This window comes from Equus caballus, chromosome 10, assembly GCF_041296265.1.
Source record: "Equus caballus isolate H_3958 breed thoroughbred chromosome 10, TB-T2T, whole genome shotgun sequence".
Taxonomy (NCBI): domain Eukaryota; kingdom Metazoa; phylum Chordata; class Mammalia; order Perissodactyla; family Equidae; genus Equus; species Equus caballus.
Window position 1 is genome coordinate 27,605,584 of NC_091693.1, and position 11,562 is coordinate 27,617,145.

Sequence of the window (11,562 nt, forward strand, 5' to 3'; positions counted from 1 at the left end):
AAAAAAAAAAAAAAAAAACGAAGATACAGAGCAAGCGTCAGAACCAAGCCAGGGCCAGGAGTTTAAAATAATTGTGAATGACATGCCAAGGACGCTACTGGATAAACACAACACACAAGAACAAATGGGCAATATAAACAGAGAAGAAAATTCTACAACACACCCAAAAGAAATGCTAGGGATCAAAAACTGTAACAGAAAGGAAGAATGCTTTCGATGGGCTTCTCAGTAGACTGGACACAGCTAAGAAAAGACTCTGACTTGACGATATCTCAATAGAAACCTCCAAACTGAAAAAAAACAAAGACTGAAAAACAAAACAGCCACCCAAGAACTGTGGGACAACTACAAATGCTATAAATTATGAGTAACAGGAAGAAGTGAAGAAAGAGATAAAAGAACAGAAGAAATTAAATCAATAACTAACAGCCTTCCAAACCAGAACGCACTAGACTCCAATGGGTTCACCAGTTTATTCTAATAAACATTTAAGAAAGAAATTATACCAGTTCTTTACAATCTCTTTCAGAGGACCGAAGGAGAGGGAATAATTTCCTAACAGGTTCTAAGAAATCAGCATCGCCCTAATACTCACACAAACCAAACAAAGTAAAGGTCACTTCAGACCAATATCTGTCATAAACATAGATGCAAAAATCCTCACCAGTAAGATACCACTTCACACCTATTAGAATGGCCAAGCTCTGGAAAAATGACAGCACCAAATGCCAGTGAGGAGGGGGAACAACAGGAACTCTTACTCATCGCTGGGGAGAATAGTACAGGCACTTTGGAAGATACTTCGGCAGTTTCTTACAAAACTAAACATGCTCTTACCATACAATCCAGCAACTGTGTTCCTTGGTATTTACCCAAAGGAGCTGAAAACGTGCCCACACAAAAGCCTGCACACGACTGTTTACAGCAGCTTTAGTCATAATTGCTAAAACTTGAAAGCAACCAAGAGCTCGTCTTCAGGTGAATGGATATATGGTGGTACATTCAGACAACAGAATATTATTCAGTTGTAAAAGAAATGTGCCATCAAGCCATGAAAAGACATGGAGGAACCTTAAGTGCATATCACTAAGTGAAAACAGCCAATCTGAAAAGGCTACATACTGTATGATTCCAACCATATGGCATTCTATAGAGACAGTAAAAAGATCGGTGGTTCCCAAGTAACACAGGGGCAAGGGAGAGATGAACAGGCAGAATACAGAGGGATTTTAAGGCAGTGAAACTACTCAATGAGATACAATGGTGGATACATTTCATTATAAATTTGTTCAAACTTAGAATGTACACCACCAAGAGAGAACCCCAATATGAACTACGGACTCTGGGTGACAACAATGTGTCAATGTAGGTTCATCAACTCTAACAAATGTATTACTTTGCTGGGGGATGTGATAATGGAGGAGGCCATGCATGTGTGAGGACAGGAGGTATATGGGAAATCTCTACCTTCATCTTAATTTTGCTCTGAACCTAAAACTGTGCTAAAAAAGGGAAGTGTTTACATTTTAAAAATTAAAAATGTAAATATGAAACAAAGCAAAACAAACAAAACACTGGACAGAGAGTTAGGAAGCCTGGGTGTTACTTCCAATCCTGATACTAACTAGTTGTGGAAGTCACTTCCCCTCCCTGGGTCCTGATTGACTTCCCTGTGAAAGAAGGCTAAGGGACCTCATGACATCTAAGGTTTTTTCCTATTCCAACTTGTTTGGTTAATATTGTTTTTCTTTTTTTGTTTTGCTAGTGGTGAGGAAGATTGGCCCTGAGCTAATATCTGTGGCCAATCTTCCTCTATTTTGTATGTGGGACACCACCACAGCATAGCTTGATGAGAGGTGTGTAGGTTCACACCTGGGATCTGAACTGGCAAACCCCAGGCTGCTGAAGCAGAGCGCAAGGACTTAACCACTACGCCACCAGGCCAGTCATAACTGTTTCTTTCAATTTACACCTACCAATGGCCCTCAGAACCTTTGTAGGATATTGTATATCATATCAAATAAAATGGAATAATATGGCTACACATACACATACAAACAAGTATTTTCTATTAAAATCAAGAGTAAAAAAGATTACGAAGTGGTAAGTGTTGCATATTTGTTTTTTAAACTGCTTAATTCAGACATGACTGATTTAAACTGCTCATACTTAAAATATACATTTTGATGTTTACAGGCTTGAAGTATTGAAACTAAAAGTTTCCTTCTGCCCTTTTAAATTTATCCTTCTCACCATATGAAGTAACTCATAATAGGACATGTTCCACCCTTTGTAATGGCTATTTTCAAACATATCAAAAATGGAAAAGCATTAGGAAATCATTATTTTGTCAATATTTATCCATTTACGGTTGTTCTTGTTTCATCTCTCCCTACACACTAGTGGTTGATCTTATTTATAATCCCAGACATCGTGTCATTCCACACATAATGCCTTCAAAATGTTTCTACAATGTAAAGGCTCTTATACAACTTCAATAACTTTGACACATAGTCAAAATATTTAAAACTATGATAAATTGTTGTAAGTGCTGAATTTTGTCAGTTGTAGTCCTTAAAGCAGATTGACTGCAATCTGAATGCAAAATTTATCCTTAGGCAATTATTACATGTGTCCAGCAAATCTTTTAACCTATATGTACCATTGACCACTTTTTAATTCTTCAGTTCATGAAGCTGGTAACCATTTGTCCACTAGAATTTGCCACAATCCAGATTTGGCTTGTTGATTCCTCATCCTGTTTGACACAACCACCATGCCACAATATTTCTATACTAGCTATGCTAAACATCTTGAAACATCAGAGAAACGCAATTAAAGCCACAGTGAGATACTGCTACACATCCACTAAAAGGGCCAAAATTTTAAGAGTAACAGTAGCTACTTAGCAAAAATATGGAAGAACTGGAACTCTCATATACTGCTGACAAGAACACAAAAGGGAACAATCATTTTAGATGACAATTTGGTGTTTCTTAAGTTATACATTCACCTACACTCTGACTCAGGTACTGAACTTAAGATATTAACATGAGAAAGGAATCATATCAATATCCAATTTCTGCAGAGTTTTATCTGCAATAGCCCAAACTGGAAACAATTAAAACTACCCATACATAAAGAGATACATTGATAGAAAATTCTTTTCAACTACAAAATAAGAATGAACTACTCATATAAGCACTAGTGATGAATTTCAAAATAAATGTCACATGAGGGTACCCAAGGGAAAAAAAAAGACTAAACACTTTATGATTTCAGTCATATAAAATTCTAGACAATGCAAACTAATCTATTGTAATGAAAAGCAAATCAGTGGCTGCCTGGAGAACAGACTGAAGGTCACAAGGTAAATATGGGGGTGATGGAAAGGTTTATCATCATGACTGTATGATGGTTTCATGGGTTTATATGAATGTCAAAAATTATCAAATGGCACAGGTTAAATATGAATAGTATACTTCATATCATTTATCTTACTAAAACTTTAACAATATGGTTCAAATTAAAAGTCTGGATTTCCTTTAGAAAATCAGGTTTGGTAACCATCCTGACTCCATCGTCTCTCTCCTCATGAGAGAAGCACTTGCCTCAGTGGCAGCAAAAATAGTTGAGCCACAAAGTCTGTTTCACCTCATTCAACAGGAATACTGGCTGGGTCATAAGACGACATGCAGGACTAAGAGATCTCCCTTCTCTCGTCCCTTGTTTTCCTGCCTCTGAGGCAATGGCCTTAACTGAACAGCCCAGAGAGCCCACAGGAATCCACAAAACCTTTAGAGTATTTTCTCTGACAAGGCCCTCACTGACACAAGATACACAGTTCTGGAGATCCTGAGAATTTCTCTAGCTGCTTATCCTTCACAGCCATACTGACTAAACATTGTGGACGACCTTTAAAGAGAGGCACTATTCTGTGACAGACTCCTGCACTATTAATCCAGTGTTTCTGTAACAATTCTCATTCCCCTGGCCCTTATAGTCTCAAAAACAGTGATGTTACCCTACAGATTTCAGGAACTCTGAACCCACAAAATATCACGGCATCCGAGTTACAAATTAGGACCACAGAACCCTGCAGTCTTTCCTTGAAGGCTTTGAGCAACAATGCAAACGAGGCTAGAGAGGCATTTTCTGCCATCATACTGTACCCCCTAGGCACACAAAGTTTGGGATTCCAACCAAAGCTGTTCATCCCTTCACTTTAGCAAACCCAGTTAATTTCAAACCATCCCATACAGTAAACAGAACTCCCAAGATTAAAGGTGGCTGAAACAATAAGACCTTTATTATCAGACAAACAAGAGCAATGGGAGGCAGACTATTCTCAGGTTGGTTATTTGGAAACTAGAAAATTCCATCACTAGAGTCTCATGAGACCAATAATATCCTGAAAAATGTAGTCCATCTTTCCAAATCACCAACAGAGTCCTCTAGGCCAAAAGTGGGTAAGGTCTACGCCCTAACTCAGCAGAGGAGAAAAAAATTGGGCAAAGTATAAATGCTCAGGCTACTCACGAATTGTCCCGCAAGGGGGGGAGAACACTTGTCTTTACGTCCCTGAAGACCCTGAGAAGGATGAATGTTGCCCACTGTGGGCACCTACCAGGTGGAAGAGGTAAAACGGCCTCTGCTACAGAAGTGGTAGTGACATAAATCTGGCAATGGCCCTGGTCAGGTTAAAAAGTGCAATGCAGCTCCCACATACCTGGAATTTACATGGACGTTTGGATATATGAGGGTTCAATACAGGTAAACGGCACCTTCCTAAGGGCCCTCCTTCAGTGCTGTTGCACTAAACAAGGAAATAGTATATACCCGTACATTTATGGTAGTTCTCTCATTTGAAACTTGCGGCATCCAATGAGGCAACTCCTTCAGCTGAAAGGTTTTTTACATTCACTGCACTTATGAGGCTTTTCTCCACTGTGAAGTCTCTGGGGTGTAATGAAGTTAGACTTGGCTTAAACGATTTCCCACATTTGCCACACTCATTAGGGCCTTTGTCCAATGTGAAGTTATAGTGTTTAGGAGCCTGGTATTGTAGCTAAATTCCCCACATTCAAATACTCATAAAGCCTTTCTCCAGTTTGAACACTCTAGTGATTACTGAAATTGGAGCTGTGGCTAAACAATTTCCCAGATTCACTGCATTCATCAGGCCTTTATCCAGCATGAACTCTTCGATGTTTAATGAGACCAGAGCTGTCGCTAAAAGATTTCCCACATTCACTGCACTCATAAGGCCTTTCTCCAGTGTGAACTCTCCTGTGTTTAATAAGGCTGGAGCTTTGAGTAAACGATTTCCCACATTGACTGCACTCATAGGGCCTTGATCCAGTGTGAACTCTCTGGTGTTTTAAGAGACTGGAGCTGTAAGTAAAGAACTTCCCACATTCACTGCATTCATAAGGCCTTTCTCCAGTGTGAACTCTCCGATGCTGAAGAAGCGCAGAGCTTTGGCTAAATGATTTCCCACATTCACTGCATTTATAAGGCCTTTCTCCACTATGAACCCTACGGTGCTCAATGAGGCTGGAGTTTTGAGTAAAGGATTTTCCACATTCACTGCACTCATAGGGCCTTGATCCAGAGTGAACTCTCTGGTGTTTAATGAGACTGGAGTGGTAGGTAAAGAATTTCCCACACTCACTACACTCATAAGGCCTTTCTCCAGTGTGAACACTCTGGTGTTGAAGGAGTGCAGAGCTTTCACTAAAGGTTTTCCCACATTCACTACACTCATATGGCCTTTCTCCAGTGTGAATTCTCCTGTGTTTAATGAGGTTGGATTTGTTGCTAAACGATTTTCCACATTCATCACACTCGTGAGGCCTTGCTCCTGTATGAACTCTCCGGTGTTGACTGAGGCTAGAGCTTTGCCTAAAGGATTTCCCACACTCCCCACACTCATAAGGCCTTTCCCCAGTGTGAACTCTCCAATGGTCACTGAAGCTGTAGCTCGTGCTAAAAGATTTCCCACATTCGCTGCACATGTAGTTTTTTTCTCTAGTGAGGACTCTCTGGTGCTGAACAAGTGTGTGTTTGCAATCAAAGTCTTTTGTGCGTTCTCCAGAGGTGTACTGAGTGTTTCCCTTATGAAAGGCTGCCCCACATTCAGTTCTCCTATTTGACTTTTCCCTGGTGTGTGTGGCCTGACACTGGAGAAATCCTGAGCTAGCCACGATGTCCCTCACAACCTCCTCACAGGAAAAGGGCTTCCCTGACACACAGAATTTGTAGTCCTTCACAAATGAGGCTCTGCCCATGTTGCTTCTGAAGCACTTCTCTCCAGTGTGCTGCTTCTGGGGCTGAAGTTTTGCACTGAAATACAACTGTTTCTCACATGCCCCCATCCTGTACAGCTTCTGCCAACAATGTGTTTCCTGGTGCTCAGTCAAGTGGAAAATGTCTCTCAATTCCGGGCCACACATTTCACAAGGCTGGGCATTCTGGGGAGACACACCTGCCTTGGGAGTCCTGATCCGTGACACTCCTTGTACAGAAATGCTCTGCTCAGCTGGTGTCTCCTCATCTTCTGCTCCATGCCAACAATCTGAAAGAAAGAAAGGCTGGTAAAGTGACTGGTGACTTTGGTGGGAAGGGGCAGTTACTGCCCAAGTGTGTGTCTAACAAACCCAGGAACCAGTCCACAGGATTGTTTGCAAGATCAGGGAGTTGCTTCAGGTTGAAGATGGGGCTGCTCAGCAGTACTGGGCTATAAAGAGGACAAAATGGGAGAGGCCTCATGAGCTGAAGGACACAACCATCAGCATGGCATCAGAGAGCACAGACAGGGTCTACAATTCATTCCTCTGCAAACAACTTTTCAAAGGAAGTTGTCTGCTGGTGACACATGAACACTGCATAGAAGGGCAAAACCCAAGAAAACACAACTATAACAGAGCAGTTGGTGCTCAAGGACTGTGTAAAGATATGTGCACACCTCATGACACAATACATAATGGCAAATGTGGAAAGCACTGCAGATAGAGTGGTGAGAATAATGGATGAGACATGAAGTCCAGAGATGTGAGATTAACTCCAGGCCGGAAGTAAGACGAAGTGACAGGCAACACAAATAACAAATGGGCAAAGTGTCAAGAAAGGGGAAGGAAAGACAGAAATGGAGTGTGGCCACTGGCAATGGCATCAAAATACTAGTCAAACAGAATGTTTCTGGTCTGAGGTGAATACATGTCCTCTTCCAGGGCTACTCTGCAGGGCCAGGCTCCTTCTGAGCCATTTTGCTGTGGGCTGGATTCATGTACATCCTGAGAACCACCGTGAGCTCCCCAACCCAACCCCACTCCCTCAATGAGCAAACACACGGCACCCTGATGACACAAGTATAGAGGGAAAGACAGGACAGACGAACAGCCAGCACTAGTCCAGAACAACTCAGCACATGACAGCCCGAAAGAAAGAAAACTAAGCATTACTCAGAGAACTTCGGAAGAGGGTCTTGCAAGAACAGCCCAGGGTCCATGTGAGTACTGAATATGTCAGTGATGGCAATTCCTGGTAGAGGCAGGCATGAGGAAATGTCAGCTTGGGGAAGGAAGTAGACCTGGGACGCAGAGGTGCCTTGCATCTGGACAAAGTGACCCAGTCAGGGAGAAGGCAAGTAAGGTGGGATCCTTTAGGGTGACTACAAGATTCCTGACCCTCCATCCTTCCCTGCAACTTAGCAGGGAAGCTTGTGTTGGGCCTGTTCATGGAAGGAGAGGGCAGTGTGCACACCTCAGGCTTACTAACCAAGCACTTACCCAGGAAAGTGAGGGACAAAGCAGTGCCCATGGTCCTGTGTGAGGAAAGAGCTCCCCTGGGGAAAGAAGAAGGGCAGAACATAGGTCAGGACACAAGGGTGAGTGTGAGAGCCTTACCCAGGGAGGTTATCAGTGCCAAGTTCTTCAGCATCACATCCTGGTACAGGCATCTCTGAGCCTCATCAAGGAGACTCCACTCCTCCCAGGAGAAGTACACGGCCACATCTTCAAAGGTCACACTGCCCTGGCATGGAGACAGATGAAACCATAAACAGTCCCTCTCCCAAGAACCCACAAGCCCTTCCCCATCCATCTATTCCACGCCCACCCGCCTCCCAATCTCCCCAACTCAGAGGAGAAACCAGGCGCTAGTGCCATGGGTGCTACTGCTTGTCTCCTCACGGGCTCACTCATCACAGGGTCCAGCCACCAGCAAGAAGAGGCAGACAGATTGTCTGACTTGTGGCAGGTGGATGTCTAACTTGTGGACCTGGCATGAAGGGATCTACCCGATCATGCCAGGCTATTCTGCTGGTGTGGCCAAGGTCATGTAACTCTCAATAACAAAGCCCTGGGGTCATGAGGCATACTTCTTCTCCAAGTACACATAATTCTTGAGACAGCCACACGCCTATGGTCACAACCACCTCACTGTCCCACACCAGTGGGATTGCCTTGGCCTTTCCACATGTTACTTATGTTTTAAACATCTCCTCTTCACCTCACTGCTGAGGGTGGCATTCCCATCTTAGGATTATGGGGATGGCCAAACACGTGACACCTGACCTGAACAGAAGAGATGGACAGCAGTTTATTAATCACATATATTCGCAGCCTGGGAGAGGACAGCACACCCCACACAGGGTCACGTGGGGGCTGCACTCTGAAAGACTAAAGAATCAGAAGCTGTAGGAGGCAAGCTTTATAGGATCAAGAGAGTGGAGTACCTCCTGATTCCTGTGAGAGGATGTGATTGGCTTCTTTTCATAACTCCCTGGGATGGCAGGAACTGAAACCCATACAGAGGACTAACCAGGAACTGCACCTGGTCCCTCTGATGAAAAAGTTGTTTGACGAGGAGACCTCAGCAGCAGCAGCAGCAGCAGCAGAGTGGGGAGAGGACCATGTACCCTGGCCATTTCAGGCTCTCCAGCTTTCACCAGATGTCAAGGCAGCACATGATATTGGGCCCTAATCTGAGGACTCACACTACAACTGGGTGACAGAATCCAGAGTATGTTTGGAAAATTTCAACAGGATCCAGTACTACCCTAGACCTACCATGCTTTCCGCTAGTGGTGGCCACCCAAATTCCTTCTGGGAAGGCCTCCCTGCCTGGCTCCGTTCTCTCCCTTGGACTTAACCACACAGAACCATACATGGATCTCTGATACCCATGGTCCTCTTCTACTCCTGTGCTGCACTTATGTCCCCTCCGCAGTCACAACCTTCCTCTGTCCACCTAAGCCTCATTCAATGCCAAGCCTCACTGGTGGCCAACCCCAGGCCTGGTGACTCTCACAGGTGACCATACCTGCAGGTCACAGATGACTTTATTCTCCAGGCTGAATGCAATACCCAGCCCACCAAAGTTCTCACAAAATTCTGGTGGAGTTCAGAGTGGTGAATAAGCACCAGCTCAGGCCTGAGTGTCATCTTGCCTTAATTACTCCTAAGCTTCTGCATCCACCTCATGTTCACTCTTCCACTGGAAACCTTGGCCACCTGCCAGACTATCCTGTCCCTGACACTGTCCCTTCATGGCCACTTACCTCCCTTACCTCTGTTTGTGAAGTCCAGTGCCATCACCTAGGTACCCAAGCGAGTGATCCAGTCGTGAGTCCCTAACCTCTCCCTATTCCTGGCACCCTAATAGCTTTACCATCGTAACCAGAAGACTGCTCCTCCTAAATGTGATCCACTGCTCACTCACCTTGGTCCACATGGCAGCCATGACATTTTAGAAGTCTCCATTCTCAAACTCTCCTCAGATTTCCAGACCTGTGTGTTTAGCTGGTCACTTAATGACTCCACTTAGTGCTCTGTGAAACATCTCAGAAATTCCTGACAGCTCCCCTGAATATCACTCCTACTACCAACTTCCTCATGTCAACTGATGGAGCTTCCTTTCCCACAGCTGCTAAGAAAAACCCTAGGAACATCCCTGAACCCTGTTTCACTCCCTCACCGTTCACATCAGAAGACACAGTTGTCACTTTTTAAAACACACATCCAGACTCCAATCACATCTCCTAGACCACGACTTCTGGTTCATTAACCCTCACCTGGATCTACCGCAGTAGACTCCACCCTGATCTTCCTCTTCCCCATAGTCCTGTTATAGCCAGACGGAGCCTATGGAGACTTCAGCCTTTATCACCTCCCTCCTCTGATCCAAACACCTCATTACCGCCAGAAAAAATAGCCTGCTTCTCAGGCAGTCATTGCGAGCTGACTCCCGTCCCCACTTGAAAGGAAAGAGCCCTGTAGTTTCCTTAACACTACCAGATGAGTGTTAACTCAGGTACGTGCACACCCTGCTCCCACTTTCTGGGGTAACCCTCCACACCTGTTCACACTGGTTGCCAGAAATGGGAAGACCTCCGTAACTCCTGGCACGGGTTTGGGGTTTCTCCAGGGTCTCCACTCAAGACGGAGCACGGGAATGGCACTTAAGTCCCGGGACACAACAATCCAGGGACATGCGTTTGAGGGTCAGGGCCGCGAGGAAAAGGGACGCCCTCCACCTGGCTGTGTTGGTTCCACAAGCGCTTCTGCAGCCACGAAAAACGTGGGAAAGGCAGACCTCAGAATACCGCGTCCACGCGGGCTTCCAACGGCTCAGGCCTCCCCGGACCCTGCCCTGGCCCTGAAACCCAGGCCGCGGCCGGCCGTTTAACCTCCCTCAGCGTGGGCCCCCCCAACCAGGTGTCCCTCCGCCGGGACCCTCGCCCGCAGCCCGGCCCCCGCCCGCAGCCACAGGCCCCACGAGCGCCTCCCCGGCCCGGTCCCGGGGCCTGGGCTGCAGGCCCGGGAGCAGCGCCCGCCCGAGGGCTGGAGCTCGGGCTGCGCTGCGGGCGGGGCGGCCCGGAGCCGAGCGCTCACCTGAGCCGGCTCCCTCCGCGCGGCCGCCGCCATCAGCCTCGGGGGCGGAGCGGCGCCGGGAGCGGCGGGAGACGAGGCGCCGGGCGCGGCGCTCCCTGGCTCGGGCCTGGCGCGGGGCCCCGGGCGGCGTCGCCAAGCCTCAGAGCCGCCTGCGCCGCGGGGACGGCGCCTCCTCCCGCGCCTCCTCGTCGTCCCCTCCGCCGTGAGCGGGCGCTTCGGCGCCTCTTAGCCGCTGAACAAAACCATGAGTAGCTAACATGGCCGCTTTGAGGGAGGCCGGAAGCCCCGCCCCAACGTTATGGGCCACACGCGGGACCTCCGTTCTAAGCTCTCATTGGTTAGCGACGCTGCCGCTCGACTGCGGGCATTCTGGGTAATGTAGTCCCCACACATCCACGGACTTGGAGTAACAGACTTCTTTCCCCTTTTCCCGCCGCTGGGAGGGGCGTTGGGAAACGGCATTGCCACCTCTTTGAAAGGATCCTAATGTTTGTGCAGGATGCTCTCTGGAGCTCGTTATCCAACTGTTTGGTGACGTTATTTCACACTCTGTGAAGCTCAGCATACGCCCAGAGGCTAAAAATATTATTTCAGATGCTTCCAAAGGCTACAAACCCAAATAAAGACATAATTCCATACAGTCATACAGATTCCAGATGTGTCCACT

At 46.3% G+C, this 11,562-nt stretch overlaps 1 protein-coding gene across 3 annotated transcripts; it reads right to left on the reverse strand.

Moving 5' to 3' along the window:
• Positions 1–4,280: 4,280 nt before the first annotated feature.
• On the reverse strand, positions 4,281–11,193 carry LOC100062322 (zinc finger protein 154). 3 transcript variants are annotated; one of them, XM_023651524.2, is made up of 3 exons: positions 10,896–11,193; positions 7,908–8,034; positions 4,281–6,577 (listed from the first exon to the last, which is right to left on the reverse strand). In XM_023651524.2, the coding sequence occupies exons 1-3, from the start codon at positions 10,926–10,928 to the stop codon at positions 5,187–5,189; spliced, it is 1,551 nt and encodes a 516-aa protein (XP_023507292.1). In that variant the 5' UTR covers positions 10,929–11,193; the 3' UTR covers positions 4,281–5,186. The 3 variants fall into 3 exon arrangements, with proteins under 3 accessions (XP_023507292.1, XP_070081143.1, XP_070081144.1); XM_070225042.1 differs by having other exon boundaries at positions 7,908–8,029; positions 10,896–11,179; XM_070225043.1 differs by lacking the exon at positions 10,896–11,193 and adding an exon at positions 10,360–10,564.
• Positions 11,194–11,562: the final 369 nt, after the last annotated feature.

Bases quoted from the DNA above. Each gene is read 5' to 3' on its own strand.
- LOC100062322 (XM_023651524.2), bottom strand. From the start codon at position 10,928: ATGGCGGCGGCCGCGCGGAGGGAGCCGGCTCAG. The intron at 8,035-10,895 runs GTGAGCGCTCGG...TCTCCATGCCAG, and splicing joins CGCGGAGGGAGCCGGCTCAG to GGCAGTGTGACCTTTGAAGA. The intron at 6,578-7,907 runs GTAAGGCTCTCA...TCTTTCTTTCAG, and splicing joins GGCACTGATAACCTCCCTGG to ATTGTTGGCATGGAGCAGAA.